Source organism: Perca fluviatilis, chromosome 4 (assembly GCF_010015445.1).
Source record: "Perca fluviatilis chromosome 4, GENO_Pfluv_1.0, whole genome shotgun sequence".
Taxonomy (NCBI): domain Eukaryota; kingdom Metazoa; phylum Chordata; class Actinopteri; order Perciformes; family Percidae; genus Perca; species Perca fluviatilis.
Genome location: NC_053115.1, coordinates 3,086,979 through 3,112,506, shown reverse-complemented (window position 1 = coordinate 3,112,506; position 25,528 = coordinate 3,086,979). Strand labels below are relative to the sequence as shown.

Below are 25,528 nucleotides of genomic sequence, written 5' to 3'. Positions count from 1 at the left end.
GCGCCACGTCCGTCAACAGGACGGCTGACTCGTGAGACTCCGTTGTGTGTAGTTGAGTGTGATAGCGCCCCACGGTCTCGGTGTGAACGAGCAGCTGGCAGCTGTTTGGCGTCTGCAGCGAGAAGTAGCGACATGAAGCTGCTGGACGAGCGGATCTGGTCGCTGTTTAAACGCCACTGGCGGCAGACCCTCACCTACTGGAGCGTGTTCTTTAGCTTCGGCCTGTGCATCGCCTTCCTGGGACCCACCGTGCTGGACCTGAGGTGTCAGACCCAGTCCACGCTGCAGCAGATCACCTGGGTCTTCTTCTCCCAGCAGTTCTTCCTGTTGGTGGGCAGCAGCCTGGGAGGACTCTTCAAGAAAACGTGAGTGTGTTTAGTGAGCACTGAGTGGGAAAGTGCCAGAAATGGGGCAGTACTCACCAATTCATCTGCCAAAAATGTGATTGCCCTGACTGTATTCTAAATTTGACTGGCAAATCTGCAACATTCAAATGACATGTCGGTTGTTTGAGCAGCCAGTGAACTGTGACCAGAAGTGGGAATGTGACTGTGTGAAGTGGACATATGTTATCTTAGCTTGGGACTGAAAATATCCCTACATTGTCACATATCAGTTTCCTGTTAGATGCTGATCCATTTCACATCCATTTTAATTTTAGTGGGCCATCTGCAGGCTCTGTTAGATGGGTAATTGGACTCTTTTCTTATCATCTAGTCTCTGTCCTGGCCCTAAATAAAAATACTAGAGTGTCTACAGCCATGGTAGCGGCTCTGTGAGGCTGTGCTTTGTTTATAATCTTAGTTTAGCATGGTAGCATGCTTTGCTAATAAGCAATCAACTCAAAGGGCAACTGAAACATATGCAAATGCTATTGGTTTTTTAGGAATGTGGTCATCTGATGTTTGTCAGGGGATTACAAAATCCAAAAAAGTTATTACAATTCATCCGTAGGTGGGCTCAAATGTGTGTAGTAAATGTCATGGCAGTCAGTCAAATAGCTATTGAGACAAATTACTCAAAATAATACATGCCATCCGAATAGAGCTCAACAGTGTGGTTCCGGAAGTGAAAATCCAATTAATTTTCTCTATAAGAAATGTCGACTGACCACATCTACAAGGCTGTAAAAGCTTCATGTTCCTGTAGAAGTCTGTATGAAATCAACCTACGGAGAAGTACTACACTACCCACAATCCTAAGCGTAAAGAGCAACCCGCAAACGGCTAGTGAGCTGCTACCACTGAAGTCTGTGATCGTTTATGTACACAGTCTTGTACCTTTTTGTCTTTTTTATTATTCAATTTTCAAATGGTTTATGGTCAAGGCTGGTTGGTTCGGTTCCAGGCTTAAAACTCTAAACGCATATTCAGAAACATCAACGGAGCAATTAAATGGGCAAAAATCACTTCCAGAACCAGAGCCGATAAAAAAGTGTTTGGTCACTGTCGAGCTCTATTGAGCTAGATCACATGTGTCAAACTCAAGGCCCGCGGGCCAAATCCGGCCCCTCGCAGATTATGATCCGGCCCGCATATAGGTTCACATTACATTTTGGCCCACTTACTTGTTGTCAGTTTTTCCAACATTTTTGTCACTTTTGGCAAAATTTTTGTAATTCTTTCTGATGTTTTTGCCACTTTTTCCAACATTTTTGTCACTTTTTGTCACTTTTGGCAACATTTTTGTAATTCTTTCTGATGTTTTTGCCACTTTTTCCAACATTTTTATCACTTTTGGCGATGTTTTTGTAATTCTTTCTGATGTTTTTGCCACTTTTTCCAACATTTTTGTCACTTTTTGTCACTTTTGGCGAAGTTTTTGTAATTCTTTCTGATGTTTTTGCCACTTTTTCCAACATTTTTGTCACTTTTGGCAAAATTTTTGTAATTCTTTCTGATGTTTTTGCCACTTTTTCCAACATTTTTGTCACTTTTTGTCACTTTTGGCGACATTTTTGTAATTCTTTCTGATGTTTTTGCCACTTTTTCCAACATTTTTATCACTTTTTATCACTTTTGGCGATGTTTTTGTAATTCTTTCTGATGTTTTTGCCACTTTTTCCAACATTTTTGTCACTTTTGGCGAAGTTTTTGTAATTCTTTCTGATGTTTTTGCCACTTTTTCCAACATTTTTGTCACTTTTCCCGACGTTTTTGGGGCACTTCTTTTCTACGATGGCTGAGGAACTTTCTCCTGACTTCTTTAGGACTTTATGTTGACCAAACTGTAAGTGAGAAGACTATATGACACATGCAATAATACAGTCAAATATATTTTACTTTTTCGACTAAATAAAAGGCCCATGGTATGATTCTTGTTTCCCAGTGTGGCCCTTTAGTAAAGTTGAGTTTGACACCCATGAACTAGATGGAATAGAAAGTCAGCAGAACTCATCATCTGGGGACCATGAATGACTGTAACAATGTTTGCCAATCAATCAGGTAGATGTTGAGATATTTCACAGAATAATTAAAATGTTGACCTTCTGTTTGTGCTAGAGGAAAAGTCAAGATGTCACCCCAAGTCAGGAGGGTTCATCCTCTGGGGATTATGAATGTATGTACACACTTTCACTGTAATCCATGCAGTAGTTGTTGAGATATTCTAGTCTGGACCAAAGTGGTAGACCGACCGATTATTACTGCCACCACTGATTACATGCACTCTACATTATGATGTTGGTCCCTTATATCACATGCTCTGGGTGAAATGTCCCTGGTTATCTAGGACAAGGTTGAAAGGAGAGTGGAAAGTTGGCAGAAAATAAGGAGACTACAAGGTAAATATAATGTAGAGGTGTGATAAATAAAAGATAATGGAGCAGCAGACCATCAAGGTGACTTTACTGCAGCAAAACAAGCTGGAAATTCCTTCTTCAAAGGCTTCAATTTTCCACTACATGGTACCTGCTCGAGTGTACTCGCCTTTTTGGGTTTTCCATTATGATAAAAAGTCCCTGGTACCTGCCAACAGGTACTTTATTTAGTACCACCTCCGTCCAGGTGACCAGCCACGCTCGCCTCACTTTTGGTGGATGGAAATTTTAAGCTGCACACTTGCAGCTTGTCTTGCTTAATACTGAACCAGTTTTTAATATTGTTGTTCCCATAAGTCACTTAGACACAAACTCATAGGAAAATAGGGTCCAGGTTGAAAACACCTGAAGTTACCCTTTAAGAAAATATAGACTTATTAAAACTTAAAGCCTTAAACTTCTCACTGAGTGACTGAATGTTGTCATTAACCGTCTGAATATACCGCATAATGCTTCTGGTGTGTTGTCTTCTCTTTCTGTGTCTTCTCCAGACTCCAGTCCTCCCTGTCAGCCCTGTTCTCCTGCGCTCTCATCATCTCGCTCGTGTTCGCCATCATACCGCTATGTAACCACGTGATACTGCTGGCCGTCGCCATGGCGATTGCTGGCTTAGCCATGGGGGTGATTGACACCATTGCCAACCTCCAGCTGGTGAAGCTGTTTCAGAAAGACTCCGCCCTCTTCCTGCAGGTGTGTGTGTGTGTGTGTGTGTGTGTGTGTGTGTGTGTGTGTGTGTGTGTGTGTGTGTGTGTGTGTGTGTGTGTGTGTGTGTGTGTGTGTGTGTGTGTGTGTGTGTGTGTGTGTGTGTTTGTGTGTGTGTGTGTGTGTGTGCGCCATGCAATAACGTGCACTAATCAATATTTTGACGTGACCAATCGGGTCACACAACATAGTCAGTCAGTCAGACTGCATATTAGCATAAGTATTAAATATGATGACTTTACTTAAAGGTGCTGTAGGTAGGATTGTGAAGATCCAGGACTTAGCCAAAAAATTTGAACATCAACAACTTCTCAGTCCCTCCCCCCTTTCTGCTAAAGCCCAAAACGGTCTCCTAAGCCCCTCCCCCTACAAGGGAGAATGAATGTGTGTGCATGAGCAGTGATTGACATGCAGTTAGACACTCCCCCCCTGGCCCTGATTGGTGCATCTGAACAGTTAGACACCCCCCACTGGCCCTGATTGGTGCATCTGAACAGGTAGACACTCCCCCTGGCCCTGATTGGTGCATCTGAACAGGGAGCTGTGGATTTTTGTAAATCTCACTCCAGGCTGTAGGTGGAGCCAGAGGAGCTTAATTAATTTTAATGACCTGCTTCATGTAGTTCTACTGGAACATAGGGGTCAGTTTCAGCAAATATGACAGAAAGGTAGTTTTATAAGTCTTACCTACTGCACCTTTTAATATTACACAATGTTAATTTGCCCAATTACTTTTGGTACCCTGAACTGTAGGGTCTATGCACAAAAATGGTTAATTCTATATCCTTAAATCAAAGCCGAATGTCTGCACTCAAAGCATATTCTAATTGTTTTGTTTCAAATCCATTGTGGTGGAGTCAAAATAAAAAAAATGTTGTCACTGTCCAAATAATTATGAAGGTGACGGTATAATCGTAGGGAGATTTATGTTCACGTGTGGCCATAGGCCTTGCATTTCTTCATAGGCCTCGGAGCACTGGTGAGTCCCCTGGTGGCTTATCCTTTTCTGGCAAACGACTCCTGTGTCCTGGGTGCCAACTGGACCGCCAACTCGTCCTCTCCTTCGGACCTCCAGCACCTCCGCGAAAGACTGGCCGGGCATGGAGCAGCCTTACGCAACATCTCCCAGTATCCTCTGCACACAGAGGGGGAAGTCATCACCAGGGTGTCGTATGCTTTCTGGATCATGGCTCTTATCAATGTGAGTTCATGTCAATATTAGTCTCGCGTTGCCAGACCTTCCTCCACAGCGCTGTGGAGGAAGGTCTGGCTACACCACAGATACATGCTGGGATAGGAGAGAAAAACCCTCCTATCCCAGCAATTTTTTAAACCAGTCGCAATCATCTAGGGGGGTGAGGTCTCGGGAGGGAACTTGTTTCAGTGAAACATCTGCTGTGGCTGGAAACTCTCCGTTTACACTCAGGGTGTGAGGTCATGATTAATAGTTTATAATACAGTCAAACAAGCGCACTTTTTTTGTAACATTAGAAGGCCAAGTATATAATTTAATTTATATTTAAACATCACTAGAGCTGCTAAAATTAAAGGTCCCATGGCATGAAAATTTCACTTTATGAGGTTTTTTAGGGGACCACTAAGGTCTATATAAAAGAGACTTCAGATACAGTATTAGGGGACCACTAAGGTCTATATAAAAGAGACTTCAGATACAGTATTAGGGGACCACTAAGGTCTATATAAAAGAGACTTCAGATACAGTATTAGGGGACCACTAAGGTCTATATAAAAGAGACTTCAGATACAGTATTAGGGGACCACTAAGGTCTATATAAAAAAGACTTCAGATACAGTATTAGGGGACCACTAAGGTCTATATAAAAGAGACTTCAGATACAGTATTAGGGGCCCACTAAGGTCTATATAAAAGAGACTTCAGATACAGTATTAGGGGACCACTAAGGTCTATATAAAGAGACTTCAGATAGTATTAGGACCACTAAGGTTATATAAAAGAACTTCAGATCAGTATAGGGGACCACTAAGGTCTATATAAAAGAGACTTCAGATCAGTATTAGGGGACCACTAAAGGTCTATATAAAAGAGACTTCAGATACAGTATTAGGGGCCCACTAAAGGTCTATATAAAAGAGACTTCAGATACAGTATTAGGGGACCACTAAGGTCTATATAAAAGAGACTTCAGATACAGTATTAGGGGACCACTAAGGTCTATATAAAAGACTTCAGATACAGTATTAGGGGACCACTAAGGTCTATATAAAAGAGACTTCAGATACAGTATTAGGGGACCACTAAGGTCTATATAAAAGAGACTTCAGATACAGTATTAGGGGACCACTAAGGTCTATATAAAAGAGACTTCAGATACAGTATTAGGGGACCACTAAGGTCTATATAAAAGAGACTTCAGATACAGTATTAGGGGACCACTAAGGCTATATAAGAGACTTCAGTACAGTAGGGGACCACTAAGGCCTATATAAAAGAGACTTCAGATACAGTATTAGGGGACCACTAAGGTCTATATAAAAGAGACTTCAGATACAGTATTAGGGGACCACTAAGGTCTATATAAAGACTTCAGTACAGTATTAGGGGACCACTAAGGCCTATATAAAAAAAGACTTCAGATACAGTATTAGGGGACCACTAAGGCTATATAAAGAGACTTCAGATACAGTATTAGGGGACCACTAAAGGTCTATAAACTAATTGCCGGTCTATATAAAAGAGACTTCAGATACAGTATTAGGGCACTAAGGTATATAAACAAGTAGGGACTAATATATAAACTCGAATATTGGGTTATAGTAAGTATTAGGGGACCACTAAGGTTATATAAAGAGACTTCAGATACAGTATTAGGGGACCACTAAGCCTATATAAAAGACTTCAGATACAGTATTAGGGGACCACTAAGGTCTATATAAAAGACTTCAGATACAGTATTAGGGGGACCACTAAGGTCTATATAAAAGAGACTTCAGATACAGTATTAGGGGACCACTAAGGTCTATATAAAGAGACTTCAGATACAGTATTAGGGGACCACTAAGGTCTATATAAAGGGACTTCCAGATACAGTATTAGGGGACCACTAAGGCCTATATAAAAAGACTTCAGATACAGTATTAGGGGACCACTAAGGTCTATATAAAGAGACTTCAGATACAGTATTAGGGGACCACTAAGGCCTATATAAAAGACTTCAGTACAGTATTAACTAAGGTCTATTAAAGAGACTTCAGTACAGTATTAGGGCACTAAGGTTATAAGTATAGTTATATGAGACTTCAGATACAGTATTAGGGGACCACTAAGGTCTATATAAAGAGACTTCAGATACAGTATTAGGGGACCACTAAGGTCTATATAAAGAGACTTCAGATACAGTATTAGGGGACCACTAAGGCCTATATAAAAAAGACTTCAGATACAGTATTAGGGGACCACTAAGGTCTATATTAAAGAGACTTCAGATACAGTATTAGGGGCCACTAGGCTTATATAAAGCTTCAGATACAGTATTAGGGGACCACTAAGGTCTATATAAAGAGACTTCAGATACAGTATTAGGGGACCACTAAGGTCTATATAAAGAGACTTCAGATACAGTATTTAATGATTAATCAATTTGAGTCATTTTATATAATTTTATATATAAAAAATCTCTGATGTCAGCTTGTTAAATGTGAATATTTTCTAGTTTCTTCTCTCCTCTGTGACTGTAAACCGAATATCTTTGACATTTGAGGACGTCATCTTGGGCTTTTTGCGAAACACTGACTGACATTTTTTACCATTTTCTGACATTTTATAGACCTAATCGATTAATCAAGAAACTAATTGACGGCTTATTCGACAATGAGAATAATCGTTAGTTGCAGCCCTAACCATCACTGTATAATTAGTCGGTGATAAAGATGGCTTCTTGGACCTGGAGGCCGACATGAAAAATCAAAGTTTAGCAGCACTGATGTAGCTTCTCTCTGGTGAGGCTTTTGTTGGAGCATAATCGTACGATTTAAGCATCCCATGACTACATTTTCCATGCAGTGTTGCACAATAATAACAATGTGAAAATGACCATAATTGAAGTAAATGATATAATAAAATAACAGAGTGACTCACAGTGACTTCTTCAGAGCCACTCAGAGTTATGTCTTTGCTTTCAGTTTTGCTCCTCTTGTTTGCATTTCTTGAGATTAAGCCTTGACCTTGCCTCTCAGATGAAGTAATGAGCTCCCACCTTTCAAAAATAAGTTTTTCTGTTTGAACATGATCTGTTTCCAGCAGATAAGACGCACTGGGTTTTACTTTTATGACGGGAGGTTCACAAATTAAATCAGGTGACAGGAAATGTTGACTGTTAACTTGGTAAACAAAAGCCTCTTTGTATGTCTGTGTGTGTGTGTGTGTGTCTCTGTGTGTGTGTGTGTGTGTCTGTGTGTGTGTGTGTATGTGTGTGTGTGTCTGTCTGTCTGTCTGTGTGTCTGTCTGTGTGTGTGTGTGTGTCTCTGTCTGTGTGTGTGTGTGTGTGTCTGTGTCTCTGTGTGTGTCTCTGTGTGTGTCTCTGTGTGTGTGTGTGTGTGTTTGTGTGTGTGTGTGTGTGTGTCTGTCTGTCTGTGTGTCTGTCTGTGTGTGTGTGTGTCTCTGTCTGTGTGTGTGTGTCTGTGTGTGTGTGTGTGTGTGTCTCTGTCTGTGTGTGTGTGTCTCTGTCTGTTTGTCTGTCTGTGTGTCTGTGTGTGTGTGTCTCTGTCTGTCTGTGTGTGTGTGTGTGTGTGCGTGTGTGTCTGTGTGTGTGTCTCTGTCTGTCTGTGTGTGTGTGTGTCTCTGTCTGTCTGTCTGCGTGTGTGTGTGTGTCTCTCTGTCTGTCTGCGTGTGTGTGTGTCTCTGTCTGTGTGTGTGTGTGTCTCTGTCTGTGTGTGTGTGTGTCTGTGTGTGTCTCTGTCTGCGTGTGTGTGTGTGTCTCTCTCTGTGTCTGTCTGTGTGTGTGTGTGTGTGTGTGTGTGTGTGTGTGTGTGTGTGTGTGTGTGTCTGTCTGTCTGTGTGTGTGTGTGTGTGTGTGTGTGTCTCTCTGTCTGTCTGTGTGTGTGTGTGTGTGTGTTTTGTGTGTTTCTTTGTCTGTGTGTGTGTGTGTGTGTTTCTTTGTCTGTGTGTGTGTGTGTGTGTGTGTGTGTGTTTCTTTGTCTGTGTGTGTGTGTGTGTGTGTGTGTGTGTGTGTGTGTGTGTGTGTGTGTGTGTGTGTGTGTGTGTGTGTGTGTGTGTGTCTCCTGGCAGCTCCCAGTGCCAGTAGCAGTGCTCTCTTTGATCTACCATGAGAGACTGCTGCCTTGCTCCAGCACCGGTCCACGTCTGCTCGACAGAGACTCTCCGTCCAGCACAAGCCCCACCGGGGACAGTGGTCAAGGTAATGCATGTCTGTGTGTGTGTGTGTGTGTGTGTGTGTGTGTGTGTGTGTGTGTGTGTGTGTGTTGTGATTGTGATTTGTAGTATTTAAATTAAATGACAGACCTCAGCATCCCTCTCTCTCTTCAGGTCATGGGAGTTTGTTTGGTTGCTGTAACCCTGCCAAACTCCGGGATCGCCCTGCTACTTTCTTCCTTCTCCACATTCTGGGTGGAGCCATCCTCTTCCTCACTGATGGGATTATAGTAAGACTTTCTGCTACACACATATACACACAAACGTGTAAAACTGCACTCTATACCGGGGCGTGGAGGGAGAGACGTAAGGCAAAGATAGTGCGTGAGGTAAAATGGGACAGGTGCATGCTGGTGTTCTAAAAAGAAGAGGAAAGTAGTTTTTGTAGTTTGGCTGCTGATGTTGCACATTTACCAAAAGAGTCAGAAGTTGGAGCTGCAGCAATGGCTCTGACTATAGGCTGTAAAAATAAAGGACGGAGCTTCCAGGTCTGAAAAGTGAAGCCAATGCAGAAGTACCTTAAACCTGCATTCTATCTAATTTCCAACAGGGGGCGACTCCACTGGCTCCAAAAGAAGTCTGTTGCTATTAAAGTCTATGAGAAAATGACCTTACTTCTTTATTACCTCAGCAAACATGTTCATAATGAGTATATGGCCTCAGTCGCTAGTTTCAAGTCTTCTTCGATACAGCGTGGTGTTCATTTTGTAAATTATGGTCCCATTTATTTTAAAATAGACGATAAAGCAGGGGATGCTTTAGGACCTGTCAATCAGGACAGAGGCTTAGCGATGCTAACCATGCTAACACTGTGGACATTAAAATAGACCTGAACTTGTTTTTGTGTGTCCAAACACCCTGTCACTGTGTGTTTTCACTTTATCAAAGTTAATTGGAATATTTTGGTCCACTAAAAATGTCTTGTTCAGTGTTTAGTAGCACCTCACCAACCAATGCTAGCAAGCTAGTGATAGAGTTAGCTGGTAACTTGAGGGAAAGTTAGCTGATTTTCTGCGTTCTGCCGTACGTGCAGATGAGAGGCGCCCGTGCCCGGAGGTAAAACTTCCCTGGATGCCTCACTCCAGCTGTTAGAAAATGTACAGCTTTCCCTCTGTAGCGTTTAGCTTAGCGCAGCTGCATTGCAACCATAAACAACACTTGCTTTACCGCGTCATCCTCCCCAGCTCCACCCTCTCGTCCAAAAATCATCACGTCCGGGGTAAAAAAAAAACAACCAAGACGGCTACGTCTTCGCACACCAGAAAGGTGTCTGACGCGGTGCTGCTGCTGCTGCTGCTGCTAGCCTCGTCTGGACATAAATATATACTGATCACAAAGACAACATCGGCAGTATTGACGGCAAAATATAGGCTCCAGAATATTTCCTTCTGGATTAACAGGTGCAATACTTGAAAATGGATTTTTTTCTTTTTTATTATTACATTCATATATCTGCATTTATATCAAAACCTCGAGACTTTCAAACATCAACATGTCATTTATTAATATGTATTAGTGTCTAAACGACATATAAACATCTTTTCCTATTCTATTTTGCCAGGAAATGCTTCCAACACGCTTGCGTGTCGCGTGAAAAATAGGCGTCTGTTCTATTTCTAGCATGCACGCGTTTTTGGCGCCTGAGACGTGCGCGTCACGCAGGCAGTGTGCACGCTCTAACCTGTTAGACCTTTTCTCTTTGAGAAATACTGGTGGAGATGTTGTCCGAGTGGTGCCCACGTTGTCAGACTTGAAAACCTCTGCTGTGTTGTCCTGCAGGGCTCCTATGCTGGCTTCGTCTACACCTACGCAGTGTCCCCTCCTCTGCTGATGGGTCACAAGACCGCTGGCTGCCTGGACAGTGTCTTCTGGGCCTCCATCACAGTAGGAAGACTGGCTTTCATCTACCTGTCCTACAGATTCCAAGCACCCAGGCTGCTCACCTTCAGTTTGGTATGAACATACATTTAAAATACCAAACTAAAATGAATACAGTAGTTGATATCACAGTGCAGTGAGTATAGAGCTCAGAAGGTGAGGTTGTCCCACATTGATTTGCGTGTCCCACGGAGCAGTAAATTCTAGTATAAGCAATAAAGCTCATGCACAGCTGTTGTATGTTGGTTCTAACCAAATATTTGAACGGCATGGTAATGCACATGACAGGATTTGGTGGCATCGTTTGGAGGATGATTAAGAGGTTATACAAACAAGCTATTTAAGCCAAACTGAACTGCTTTGTCATGTTCACTTTCGTAACAAGAGAACATTGTCTTTTACTTTACTTTGGTCTGTTTGTCTTTGAACACATGTACAGTAAATGTAGTAGTACGTGCCTGATGCCCGCTCAATAGCAGCACATCTGTTAAAGAGCTATGCCCCCTAGTGGTCTGAAAGGGGAACTGTACCCTTGGATGATGAAATGAACACAGGCAGGTTTGCTGCGGTTTTTGGTGTTTTTTTGCCCCCAGCGTCTCCTTCCAGGCAGCGTGGCAGTGGTTATGTTTAGGGTTAAGGTTAGGGTTAGCTGCCTGGAAGGCACCGTTGGAGGCATAAAACACGATCAAGCGTTTGCTGCGACTTGTTTTATTTTCAATTTTTCATGAGCTTTTTATGTTGGGTTCAGATAGATTGAGAGCTGTACTGCAGCTCCAATCAGTACTGCAGCCCCAAGATGCAACCCACAACATTTGAGGAAAGATTTGGAAAAAGGCCAAGGGAACTTTATCAGGATGCATCCTGGATCCATGAAATAAAAATAAAAATCTGCCTTCCTCTAAGGGAATTTAACATAGGGGTGTACTGACTTATGCCCCCTGTATTTTAAGGAAGAACATTTATTTATTTATTTATGATACACTATTCATTCACAAAGAAAATTGGTGTCCTTAAAGGTTGGATTTTTCCTTATTTTTTAATTAAGGCATTAAGATCAATATATATATATATGCAGCAGTGTACCAGTGTTTTGAGGAAACATGGTGATGATGGTTAGAGCTGCGACTTATAGCCTCATCTGTTTTCTGTTTACAGCAGAACACCGACTTCTGTTAAGTTCTGGTCGTTGTCTGACTCTCGCTGTGTGTCTTTCAGGTGGGGGTCATCCTGGTGCAGTGCCTGGTGTTGATCTTCTACACCAGCTGTGTGTTTCTCTTCATTGGTACTTGCCTGTTGGGACTGTGCATCAGCAGTGTGTTCCCGTCAGTGCTGGCCTTTACAGAGGACGTCTTAGACTACAAAGGTAAAGTAACACACACACATTCTGACACACTCTGGGCATCAATTCCTACTCTATGAGGAGGACCAAAGATTTTGATGCTGTTAGACCAGCTGCTGATGTTGGCTTACTAGTAGGGCTGGGCGATGTGAAGAAAATCAAATATCACGGTATTTTTTACCTCTAACAATATTGCGATGATATTGTAGGGTTGACTACTGGTGCTTTCACAAAATATTTACACAACGGGGTTTTTGATAAATAATCATCAATAATGTTGACATAATGACTAAGTGGGTAAACGCAAATAATAGAACAGTTAGAAAAGTCTGGTAAGTTCAGAAGATTGCATCCTTTTAGTGTAATGCAGCCTTTAAAACCAGGAAACACACCAACACACACACATGTCCAAAATCAAAGACGATATCTAGTCGTATCACAATATCGATATAATATTGACATATTGCCCAGCCCTACTAACTAGCAAGGCCAACAGTAATAGAGCAAAATTCAACCTGGGCAGCAGTAGAGGCGGTTGTACCAGCATCTGGTTCAGAAGTAGTTTAGCAGACTTAAAGGTGCTCTAAGGCTTAGAGCACCTTTAAGTCTGCTAAACTACTTCTGAACCAGGACTTTTTTCGACATACTATACTATAGTATGTCGAAAAAAGTCCTTGTATAGTGTCGAAAAAGTCCTAGTATAGTATGTCGAAAAAAAGTCCTAGTATAGTATGTCATAAAGTCATAGTATAGTACGTCAAAAAAAGTCATAGTATGTCGAAAAGTCATAGTATGTTGAAAAGTCATAGTATGTTGAAAAGTCATAGTATGTTGAAAAAAGTCATAGTATAGTATGTAAAAAAAAAAAAGTCATAGTATGTCGAAAAAGTCATAGTATAGTATGTAAAAAAAAAGTCATAGTATGTCGAAAAAGTCATAGTATAGTATGTTGAAAAAAAGTCATAGTATAGTATGTCGAAAAAGTCATAGTATAGTATGTAAAAAAAAGTCATAGTATGTCGAAAAAGTCATAGTATAGTATGTTGAAAAAAAGTCATAGTATAGTATGTCGAAAAAGTACAAAAAATGTCATAGTATAGTATGTCGAAAAAAGTCATAGTATAGTATGTTGAAAAAAAGTCATAGTATAGTATGTTGAAAAAAGTCATAGTATAGTATGTCGAAAAAAAGTCATAGTATAGTATGTCGAAAAAAGTCATAGTATAGTATGTTGAAAAAAGTCATAGTATAGTATGTTGAAAAAAAGTCATAGTATAGTATGTTGAAAAAAAGTCATAGTATAGTATGTGAAAAAAGTCATAGTATAGTATGTTATAAAAAGTCATAGTATAGTATGTTAAAAAAGTCATAGTATAGTATGTTATAAAAAAGTCATAGTATAGTATGTTATAAAAAAGTCATAGTATAGTATGTTATAAAAAAGTCATAGTATAGTATGTTATAAAAAAGTCATAGTATAGTATGTTATAAAAAAGTCATAGTATAGTATGTTGAAAAAAGTCATAGTATAGTATGTTATAAAAAAGTCATAGTATAGTATGTTGAAAAAAAGTCACAGTATAGTATGTTGAAAAAAAGTCACAGTATAGTATGTTGAAAAAAGTCACAGTATAGTATGTTGAAAAAAAGTCACAGTATAGTATGTTGAAAAAAGTCATAGTATAGTATGTTATAAAAAGTCACAGTATAGTATGTTGAAAAAAGTCATAGTATAGTATGTTATAAAAAAGTCATAGTATAGTATGTTGAAAAAAAGTCACAGTATAGTATGTTGAAAAAAAGTCATAGTATAGTATGTTGAAAAAAGTCATAGTATAGTATGTTATAAAAAGTCATAGTATAGTATGTTATAAAAAAGTCATAGTATAGTATGTTATAAAAAAGTCATAGTATAGTATGTTATAAAAAAGTCATAGTATAGTATGTTATAAAAAAGTCATAGTATAGTATGTTATAAAAAGTCATAGTATAGTATGTTATAAAAAAGTCATAGTATAGTATGTTATAAAAAAGTCATAGTATAGTATGTTATAAAAAAGTCATAGTATAGTATGTTGAAAAAAGTCATAGTATAGTATGTTATAAAAAAGTCATAGTATAGTATGTTGAAAAAAAGTCACAGTATAGTATGTTGAAAAAAGTCATAGTATAGTATGTTATAAAAAGTCACAGTATAGTATGTTGAAAAAAGTCATAGTATAGTATGTTATAAAAAAGTCACAGTATAGTATGTTGAAAAAAGTCATAGTATAGTATGTTATAAAAAAGTCATAGTATAGTATGTTGAAAAAAAGTCACAGTATAGTATGTTGAAAAAAGTCATAGTATAGTATGTTATAAAAAAGTGTTTGTATAGTATGTTATAAAAAAGTCATAGTATAGTATGTTATAAAAAGTCATAGTATAGTATGTTATAAAAAAGTCATAGTATAGTATGTTATAAAAAAGTCATAGTATAGTATGTTATAAAAAAGTCATAGTATAGTATGTTGAAAAAAAGTCACAGTATAGTATGTTGAAAAAAAGTCATAGTATAGTATGTTGAAAAAAGTCATAGTATAGTATGTTGAAAAAAAGTCATAGTATAGTATGTAGAAAAAAGTCATAGTATAGTATGTTATAAAAAGTCATAGTATAGTATGTTATAAAAAGTCATAGTATAGTATGTTATAAAAAGTCATAGTATAGTATGTTATAAAAAGTCATAAGTCATGTATGAGTATGTTATAAAAAAGTCATAGTATAGTATGTAATATAAAAAGTCATAGTATAGTATGTATAAAAAATCATAGTATAGTATGTGTAAAAGTAAGTTATAAAAAAGTCATAGTATAGTATGTAGAAAAGTCATAGTATAGTTATTCGAAAAAAAGTCATAGTATAGTATGTTGAAAAAGCATAAAGTCATAGTATAGTATGTTGAGAAAAAGTCATAGTATAGTTAATGTTGAAAAAAGTCAGAGTATAGTATAAAATCATGGTATGGTATGTTGAAAAGAAAAGTCATAGTATAGTATGTTGAAAAAAAGTCATAGTATAGTATGTTGAAAAAAGTCACAGTATAGTATGTCGAAAAAAAGTCACAGTATAGTATGTCGAAAAAAAGTCACAGTATAGTATGTTGAAAAAAAGTCATAGTATAGTATGTTGAAAAAAAGTCACAGTATAGTATGTTGAAAAAAAGTCATAGTATAGTATGTTGAAAAAAAGTCACAGTATAGTATGTCGAAAAAAAGTCACAGTATAGTATGTTATAAAAAAGTCATAGTATAGTATGTCAAAAAAAAGTCATAGTATAGTATGTCGAAAAAAAGTCATAGTATAGTATGTCAAAAAAAAGTCATAGTATAGTATGTCGAAAAAAAGTCATAGTATAGTATGTCGAAAAAAAGTCATAGTATAGTATGTTGAAAAAAAGTCACAGTATAGTATGTCGAAAAAAAGTCACAGTATAGTATGTTATAAAAAAGTCATAGTATAGTATGTCGAAAAAAGTCATAGTATAGTATGTCGAAAAAAGTCATAGTATAGTATGTCGAAAAAAAGTCACAGTATAGTATGTCGAAAAAAAGTCACAGTATAGTATGTCGAAAAAAGTCATAGTATAGTATGTCAAAAAAAGTCATAGTATAGTATGTTGAAAAAAAGTCACAGTATAGTATGTTATAAAAAGTCATAGTATAGTATGTCGAAAAAAAGTCATAGTATAGTATGTCGAAAAAAGTCATAGTATAGTATGTCGAAAAAAAGTCATAGTATAGTATGTCGAAAAAAGTCATAGTATAGTATGTCGAAAAAAGTCATAGTATAGTATGTCAAAAAAAGTCACAGTATAGTATGTCGGAAAAAAGTCATAGTATAGTATGTCGAAAAAAAGTCACAGTATAGTATGTTGAAAAAAAGTCATAGTATAGTAAAGTCATTCAGTGCATCTCACTTTCCTTAAATTGCATCCCTGACTCCTCCACTTGCCTCCCTTCTCTGAAGCTCATGTTCTAATAGCTGAAGGTTTTGTCGATAGTTTAAAGTTTGAATGAGCTCTGCAGGTGAAAGTACGTGGGAGGAGTAGCATTTTATGACATTTTATTAGCAATTTCTGTCTTATTTCTTGTGTGTTAAAGGTTGTGCCACCACGGTCCTGGTGACCAGTGCCAGCACAGGTGAGATGATCCTGCAGCTGCTCGTCGGATCGGTAAGACGCTGATTTGCGTTCCCATAACTAAATTACACGAGAGGGTGTGCTATACTTCAGCGTTACGGACCTCGTCGCTGGCCTCATGTAGAGATTGGGGGAATTCCCTAAACTGAATAAATACTACACATATAAACAAAACTGGCTCGCTAGCTTGATCTTGTTGTAGCGATCTGCTGAAAATATACATCTGCTTTTATGTTATGGATAGATTTAGCTACTACGTCTGCGAACTTCACACGTAGGCAGTTTTTAAGATAGCGTTGTGTCACCAACTCACCGGCACCGAAGACCTTTTAAAGGACAATTCCGGCGCAAGACGAACCCTAGGGGTTAATAACAGATGTGTACCCACTCTGTCGTTCTCGGGTCATGTTTCATGCTATCAAGATATGTTGCTTTAGCTTGAAACAAGCTGCGGAACCGCTGATTAACCCGCGCAACGCGTATTCGGGGCACAGGAAAAGTAAAAAATAACATCTATATACCACCACTAAAGGCTCAAAATATCACCACGCTTCCACGGTAGCATAATGAGGGTCCCTACATGTTAACCCGAAGCATTGGGAACTTTGTAAGTTCTCAATTTATTTATTTATGTATTTATTTATTTATTTATTTATTTATTTATTTATTTTAATAAACTGTCTGTACACTTACAAAGTTCTCAATGCTTCGGTTAACATGTAGGGACCCTCATTATGCTACCGTGGAAGTGTGGTGATATTTTGATCCTTTTTAGTGGTATAAATATACCTGTGCCCCAAATACTAGCGTTGTAAGCTAATCAGCGGTCCGCGCTAGCTTGTTTCAAGCTACAAACACATTAGATTAGCATGAAAACATGTCCCAGAGAACAACAGAGTGGGTACACATCTGTTGTTAACCCCTAGGGTTCGTTTTGTGCCAGAATTGTCCTTTTAAGCAGGTGTTGTAATGGAAATGCAAATCCCTGCCGTGCTGGGCTGAAGCGCCAAGCCGAGCCAAGCCAAGCTAAGCCAAGCTAAACCAAGCTAAGCCAGCACATGAGTATGGAAAATGCTATTAAAGGGATATGCCACCATTTGTTGAAATAGGGCTCATCACGGTCTCCTCTAGCTGTAGATAGGTAGGGTCTCCTCTAGCTGTAGATAGGTGGGGTCTCCCCTAGCTGTAGATAGGTGGGGTCTCCTCTAGCTGTAGATAGGTGGGGTCTCCTCTAGCTGTAGATAGGTGGGGTCTCCCCTAGCTGTAGATAGGTGAGGTCTCCTCTAGCTGTAGATAGGTGGGGTCTCCTCTAGCTGTAGATAGGTGGGGTCTCCTCTAGCTGTAGATAGGTGGGGTCTCCCCTAGCTGTGAATAGGTGGGGTCTCCTCTAGCTGTAGATAGGTGAGGGTCTCCCCTAGCTGTAGATAGGTGAGGTCTCCTCTAGCTGTAGATAGGTGGGGTCTCCTCTAGCTGTAGATAGGTGGGGTCTCCCCTAGCTGTAGTGGGTGAGGTCTCCTCTAGCTGTAGATAGGTGGGGTCTCCTCTAGCTGTAGATAGGTAGGGTCTCCCCTAGCTGTAGATAGGTGGGGTCTCCCCTAGCTGTAGATAGGTGGGGTCTCCTCTAGCTGTAGATAGGTGGGGTCTCCTCTAGCTGTAGATAGGTGAGGTCTCCCCTAGCTGTAGATAGGTGGGGTCTCCTCTAGCTGTAGATAGGTGGGGTCTCCTCTAGCTGTAGATAGGTGGGGTCTCCTCTAGCTGTAGATAGGTGGGGTCTCCTAGCTGTAGATAGGTGAGGTCTCCTCTAGCTGTAGATAGGTGGGGTCTCCCCTAGCTGTAGATAGGTGGGGTCTCCCCTAGCTGTAGATAGGTGGGGTCTCCCCTAGCTGTAGATAGGTGGGGTCTCCTCTAGCTGTAGATATGTGGGGTCTCCTCTAGCTGTAGATAGGTGGGTCTCCTCTAGCTGTAGATAGGTGGGGTCTCCTCTAGCTGTAGATAGGTGGGGTCTCCTCTAGCTGTAGATAGGTGTTTGATTTTCCTCCTCTTCCGCTATCGAGTCGCCGTCGTCAAAGGGTACAGATGACCCTGGCCCAAAGCCCAGGGGCGGCCCAAGCAAAGGTCTATGGTGCTGGAGCGGGTGTAAATAAGGCGCCCAGTTTTGTAAAATGTCCATAAATCCGAACGGTGGGCCTGTGCGGTGGCAGCCCTCTTGTGCCGGTGCCATTTTGAACCCGTTTTGTGGCTACATTGCTTTTCAGCTTGGATTGCAGAGTCGTTTGAAATTTAAAAACCCACTGTGTGTGTGTGTATCTCTTCCTGCAGGTGATCCAGAGTCAGGGCAGTTACAGTTTCCTGGTGTGTTGTACGATAGCGTCATGCATCGGCTTCTGCCTGTTCCTGCTGCTCCTCTGGGTGCAGCACAGCCACAGAAACTGCAGCACAGGTAAACGCACATAAAGAGAATGAATGAAATTCCAATAACTCTCTCTGTTTGGCAGTATAACTTCAATGCAGCTTTAAGAAAAAGGCTGTATTAGTAAAACACTGATGTCTCATAGCAACCTGCATAGCCAGCTGTTGCTATGTGGCTATTCATGCAATGTGACTTGGAAATAAAGAGTGTCAAGGGTGCATAGAAACAGTACAGACCCCAAAGCAGGTGGAGGCTACAGTGGAGGAGCAGCTGATAGCAGAAGCAGTAACACATATAACATGTCAGTGTTCACGGGTGTCAAACATACAGCCCTAGGGCCAAAACTGGCCCACGAAAGGGTCAAATTTGGCCCACTGGATGACTTTTTAAAGAGAAGTCATTCATCTGAATGTTTCAATGAAATGCACTGCTATTCCTATTCATCAACTGGGGGTCACATGGTCCTAATTAGAGTAGCAGGCCCTAGGCTGGATATTGGCTATTACAGATCCCAAATGGTTACGTAAAGGAACCGTAACACAACACTGTCAGGCGTGGGCTACTGTTAATGCACGAGCCACCGGTGGGAAAATGTGGAGAAAAGTGGACACCGAGTGTCAGGTTTTCCAAGAAAGATGGACCCGTTCCTATTTCTTCACAGAGGTAAATGAGAAGCCAGTGTGCTTGGTGTACTCACAGCACATTTTAGCGCTCAAGGAATAGGCAAAAATGGCCCAAATCTGAGATCTGAGGTCAGACTTCTTCTTCAGTAGTGTGAACACTCAAATCAGATTTAGACCACTTCCATATGTGGTCCTGAATCAGACCCGGGTCTGATATTTTTCAATGCGGCCGCAGTGTGAACAACTAAGGCGGATTTGATGCGACTTTTATGTCAAAAAAGTCATAGTATAGTATGTCGAAAAAAGTCATAGTATAGTATGTCGAAAAAGGTCCTAGTATAGTATGTCATAAAAAAGTCATAGTATAGTATGTCATAAAAAAGTCATAGTATAGTATGTCAAAAAAAGTCATAGTATAGTATGTCATAAAAAAGTCATAGTATAGTATGTCGAAAAAAGTCATAGTATAGTATGTCGAAAAAAGTCATAGTATAGTATGTCGAAAAAAGTCATAGTATAGTATGTCATAAAAAAGTCATAGTATAGTATGTCAAAAAAAAGTCATAGTATGTCGAAAAAAGTCATAGTATAGTATGTTGAAAAAAAGTCATAGTATGTTGAAAAAAAGTCATAGTATAGTATGTCGAAAAAAAGTCATAGTATGTCGAAAAGAAATCATAGTATAGTATGTCAAAAAAAATAATAGTATGTCGAAAAAAAGTCATACTATAGGAAAAGAAAGTCATAGTATAGTATGTTGAAAAAAGTCATAGTATGTCGAAAAAAGTCATAGTATAGTATGTCGAAAAAAAGTCATAGTTTGTTGAAAAAAGTCATAGTATAGTATGTCGAAAAAAGTCATAGTATGTTGAAAAAAAGTCATAGTATAGTATGTCGAAAAAAAGTCATAGTATATCGAAAAAAATCATAGTATAGTATGTCGAAAAAAAGTCCTAGTATATCGAAAAAAGTCCTAGTATAGTATGTCGAAAAAAGTCATAGTATATCGAAAAAAGTCCTAGTATAGTATGTCGAAAAACAGTCATAGTATATCGAAAAAAGTCCTAGTATAGTATGTCGAAAAAAGTCCTAGTATGCCGAAAAAAGTCCTAGTATATCGAAAAAAGTCCTAGTATAGTATGTCGAAAAAAAATCCCTAGTATATCGAAAAAAATCATAGTATAGTATGTCGAAAAAAGTCCTAGTATAGTATGTCGAAAAAAAGTCATAGTATATCGAAAAAAGTCATAGTATAGTATGTCGAAAAAAGTCATAGTATAGTATGTCGAAAAAAGTCATAGTATATCGAAAAAAGTCCTAGTATAGTATGTCGAAAAAAAGTCATAGTATATCGAAAAAAGTCATAGTATAGTATGCCGAAAAAAGTCATAGTATAATATGTGATTGAAAAAGTCATAGTATAGTATGTCGAAAAAAGTCATAGTATATCGAAAAAAGTCATAGTATGGTATGTCGAAAAAAAGTCATAGTATATCGAAAAAAAATCATAGTATAGTATGTCGAAAAAAATCATAGTATGTCGAAAAAAAGTCATAGTATAGTATGTCATAAAAAAGTCCTAGTATGTTGAAAAAAGTCATAGTATGTCGAAAAAAGTTATAGTATAGTATGTCGAAAAAAGTCATAGTATAGTATGTCATAAAAAAGTCATAGTATAGTATGTCATAAAAAAGTCCTAGTATGTTGAAAAAAGTCATAGTATGTCGAAAAAAGTTATAGTATAGTATGTCGAAAAAAGTCACAGTATAGTATGTCATAAAAAAGTCATAGTATAGTATGTCGAAAAAAGTCATAGTATAGTATGTCATAAAAAAGTCATAGTATAGTATGTCGAAAAAAGTCATAGTATAGTATGTCGAAAAAAGTCATAGTATAGTATGTCGAAAAAAGTCAAAAAAGTCATAGTATAGTATGTCATAAAAAGTCATAGTATAGTATGTCATAAAAAAGTCATAGTATAGTATGTCGAAAAAAGTCATAGTATAGTATGTCGAAAAAAGTCATAGTATAGTATATTGAAAAAAGTCATAGTATAGTATGTCGAAAAAAATCATAGTATAGTATGTCGAAAAAAGTCATAGTATAGTATGTCATAAAAAAATCATAGTATAGTATGTCATAAAAAAGTCCTAGTATAGTATGTCGAAAAAATTCATAGTATAGCATGTCATAAAAAGTCATAGTATAGTATGTCATAAAAAAATCATAGTATAGTATGTCGAAAAAAGTCATAGTATTTCGAAAAAAAGTCATTAAGTATAGTATGTCAAAAAAAGACTATAGTATAGTATGTCATAAAAAGTCTATAGTATAGTATGTCATAAAAAGTCATAGTATAGTATGTCATAAAAAGTCATGGTATGTCATAAAAAAAGTCATAGTATAGTATGTCATAAAAAAGTCATAGTATAGTATGTCATAAAAGAGTCATTAATTATAGTATGTCATAAAAAAGTCATAGTATGTATGTCTTAAAAAATCATAGTATGGTATGTGAAAAAAAGTCATAGTATTTTGAGAAAAAGTCATGAGTATAAGTATGTCATAAAAAGTCATAGTATAGTATGTCATAAAAAAGTCATAGTATGGTATGTCTAAGTATAGTATGTTATAAAAAGTCATTAGTATAGTATGCCATAAAAAGTCATGGTATGTCATAAAAAGTCATAGTTATGAGTATGTCATAAAAAGTCATAGTGTATGTCATAAAAAAGTCATAGTATAGTATGTCATAAAAAAGTCATATGTAATTATGTCATAAAAGTCATAGTATAGAGATGTTATAAAAAGTCATAGTATAGTATGCCATTAAAAAGTCATAGTATAGTATGTCATAAAAAGTCATAGTATGGTATGCTTAAAAGTCATAGTATGTCATAAAAAGTCATAGTATAGTATGTCATAAAAAATTATAGTATAGTATGTCATAAAAAATCTATTATGTATTCATAAAAAATCATAGTATAGTATGTGATTGAAAAAGTCATGGTATGTGTATGTTAAAAATATTATAGTATTCGAAAAAAAATCCATGATTATAGTATGTCGAAAAAAGTCATAGTATGGTATGTGATAAAAAAATCATAGTATGTGTTGAAAAAAAGTCATGTTATGGTATGTGGTAAAAAATATAGGTATGGTATGTTGGTATGGTAGGTATGTTAAAAAAGTCATAGTATAGTATGTCAAAAAGTTGGTATAAGTGTGTGATAAAAATAAATTGTATGATATGTTATAAAAAAGTCATAGTATAGTATGTTATAAAAGTCATAGTTATAGTATGTTATAAAAGTCATAGTATAGTTATGTATAAAAAGTATAGTATAGTATGTGATAAAAAAGTCATAGTATAGTATAATTATGTTATAAAAAGTCATAAAGATATAGTATATTATAAAAGTCATAGTATAGATGTTATAAAAGAGTCATAGTATAGTATGTGATAAAAAGATCATAATATAGTATGTGAAAAAAAGTCATAGTATAGTGTCTTAAAAGACTTATAGTATGTTATAAAAAGTCATAGGTATAAAAAAGTCATAGTATAGTATGTGATTAGAAAGTTAAAATATAAGTATAGTGTATAGTATAGTGCTAAAAAAGTCATAGTATGAGTTATGTGTAAAAAGTCATAGTATAGTATGTGAAAAAGTCATGCAGTATAATTTGTCAGAAAAAGTCATGGTATAGTATGTCATAAAAAATCATATTATAGTATGTGATAAAAAGTCATGGTATAGTATGTTATAAAAGTCATAAGTATAATATGTTATAAAAGTCATAGGTAAGTATGTAAAATCATAAGTATAGTATGTTATAAAAGAGTCATGAGTATGTTTAAAAGTAGTATAGTATGTGTAAAAAGTCATAGTATAGTATGTTATAAAAAAAGTCATAGTATAGTATGTTATAAAAGTCATAGTATGTATGTTATAAAAACATAGGTATAGTATGTGAAAAAAGTCATAAGTATATGTATGTCATAAAAGTCATAGTATAGTATGTGATAAAAGTCATGGTATAGTATGTTATAAAAAAGAGTCTTAATTATAGTTATGTTATAAAAAAGTCTAGTATAGTGTGTTATAAAAGGTCATAGTATAGTATGTTATAAAAAAGTCATAGTATATGTATTGTTATAAAAGTCATAGTATAGTGTATGTTATAAAAAGTCATAGTATAGTATGTGATAAAAAGTCATAGTTATAAGTATGTTATAAAAGTCATAGTATAGTATGTGATAAAAAGTCATAGGTATGTTATAAAAAAGTATAGTATGTGTGATAAAAGTCATAGTATGTATGTTATAAAAGTCATAGTTTATAGTTGTGATTATAAAAGTCATAGTGTAAGTATGTCATTTTGTGTTATAAAAGTCATAGTATAGTATGTTATAAAAAGAGTCATAGTATATTATGTGAAAAAGAGTCATAGTATAGTATGTGATTAGAAAAAGTCATAGGTATGTTATAAAAAATCATAAGTATAAGTATATGTTATGACCTTTAAGTATAGTATGTGATAAAAAAAGTCATAGTATAGTATGGTATAAAAGATAGTATGAGTATGTTATAAAAAGTCATAAGTATGAGTATGTTATAAGTCATAGTATAATTGTGTGATAAAAAGTCATAGTATGAGTATGTTATAAAAGTCATGAGTATGAGTATGTTATAAAAAAGTCATAGTATTTTAGTCATAGTATAGTATGTTATAAAAAGTCATAGTATAGTATGTGATAAAAGTCATAGTATAGTATGTTATAAAAAGTCTAGTATGTTGTAAAAAAAGTCTGGTATGTGAGAAAAAGTTAAGTATGGTATGTTAGAAAAAAGTCATAGTATGTATGTTAAAAAAAGTCATAGTATAGTATGTGAGAAAAAAGTCATAGGTATAGTATGTTAAAAAAGTCATAGTTATAGTATGTTAAAAAATCATGGTATAGTATGTTTATAAAAGTCATTAGTATATGGTATGTTTAAAAAAGTCATGGTATGGTATGTTATAAAAAGTCATGAGTATGAGTATGTGAAAAAAGTCATGAGTATAGTATGTTATAAGTCATGAGTATAGGTATGTTATAAAAGTCATGAGTATAGTGTGTTAGAAAAGTCATGGTATGGTATGTTATAAAAAAGTCATGAGTATAGTATGTTATAAAAGGTCATGAGTATAGTATGTTATAAAAAGTCATAGTATAGTTGTTATAAAAGTCATAGTATGGTATGTGATAAAAAAGTCATAGTATGAGTATGAGTATGTTATAAAAGTCATAGTATGAGTATTTTTAAAAAGTCATAGTATAGTATGTTATAAAAGTCATAGTATAGTATGTGATAAAAGTCATAGTATAGTATGTAAAAAAAGTCATAGTATAGTATGTTATAAAAAGTCATTTTTTTTCTTAGTATAAGTATGTCATAAAAAGTCATGAGTATGGTATGTGGAAAAAAAAGTATAGTATGAGTATGTGATTAAAAAGAGTCATAGTATGTATAAAAAACATGAGTATGGATTATGTCAAACTATATAGATATGTCAAAAAAGTATGAGTATGGTATGGTAAAAAATCATGGGTATAGTATGTTGAAAAATAAAAAGTATAGTATGTGAAAAAAAGAATCATAGATATAGTTATGTATAAAATAGTATAGTATGTGTTAAAAGATAATATAGTATGTTATAAAAAGTCATAAGTATGAGTATGTTATAAAGTCATGTAGTATAATTGTGTTAAAGATCATAAGTATAGTGTGTTATAAAATTGATATAGTATGTTATAAAAAATGTATGTATGTATAAGGTCATGAGTATAATTATGTTATAAGTCATATTATAGTATGTTATAAAAGATCATAGTATATTGATAAATTATGTATGTGTAAAGAGTATAGTATAGTATGTAAAAAGTCATGAGTATAGTATGTGATAAAACATGTATAGTATATTTATAAAGTCACAGTAAATTATGTGTTATAAAAAAGATCTTATTATGTTTTACTTTAATTTAAATGTTATATTATAAAGTTGTATAGTATGTTATAAATGTATAGTATGTGTAGCATAAAGTATAGTATGTAATAAGTCTAGTATAGAATGTTATAAAAGTCATAGTATAAGTATGTTAAAAAGTTAAAGTTATAGTTT

General features: G+C 36.3%; 1 protein-coding gene across 1 annotated transcript; it reads left to right on the top strand.

Moving 5' to 3' along the window:
- mfsd4aa (major facilitator superfamily domain containing 4Aa) lies at nucleotides 1-18,781 on the top strand. Its single transcript, XM_039799127.1, has 9 exons — nucleotides 1-365; nucleotides 3,310-3,508; nucleotides 4,467-4,721; nucleotides 8,787-8,916; nucleotides 9,045-9,160; nucleotides 10,710-10,883; nucleotides 12,024-12,171; nucleotides 16,290-16,360; nucleotides 18,647-18,781. The coding sequence occupies exons 1-9, from the start codon at nucleotides 133-135 to the stop codon at nucleotides 18,779-18,781; spliced, it is 1,461 nt and encodes a 486-aa protein (XP_039655061.1). The 5' UTR covers nucleotides 1-132.
- Nucleotides 18,782-25,528: the final 6,747 nt, after the last annotated feature.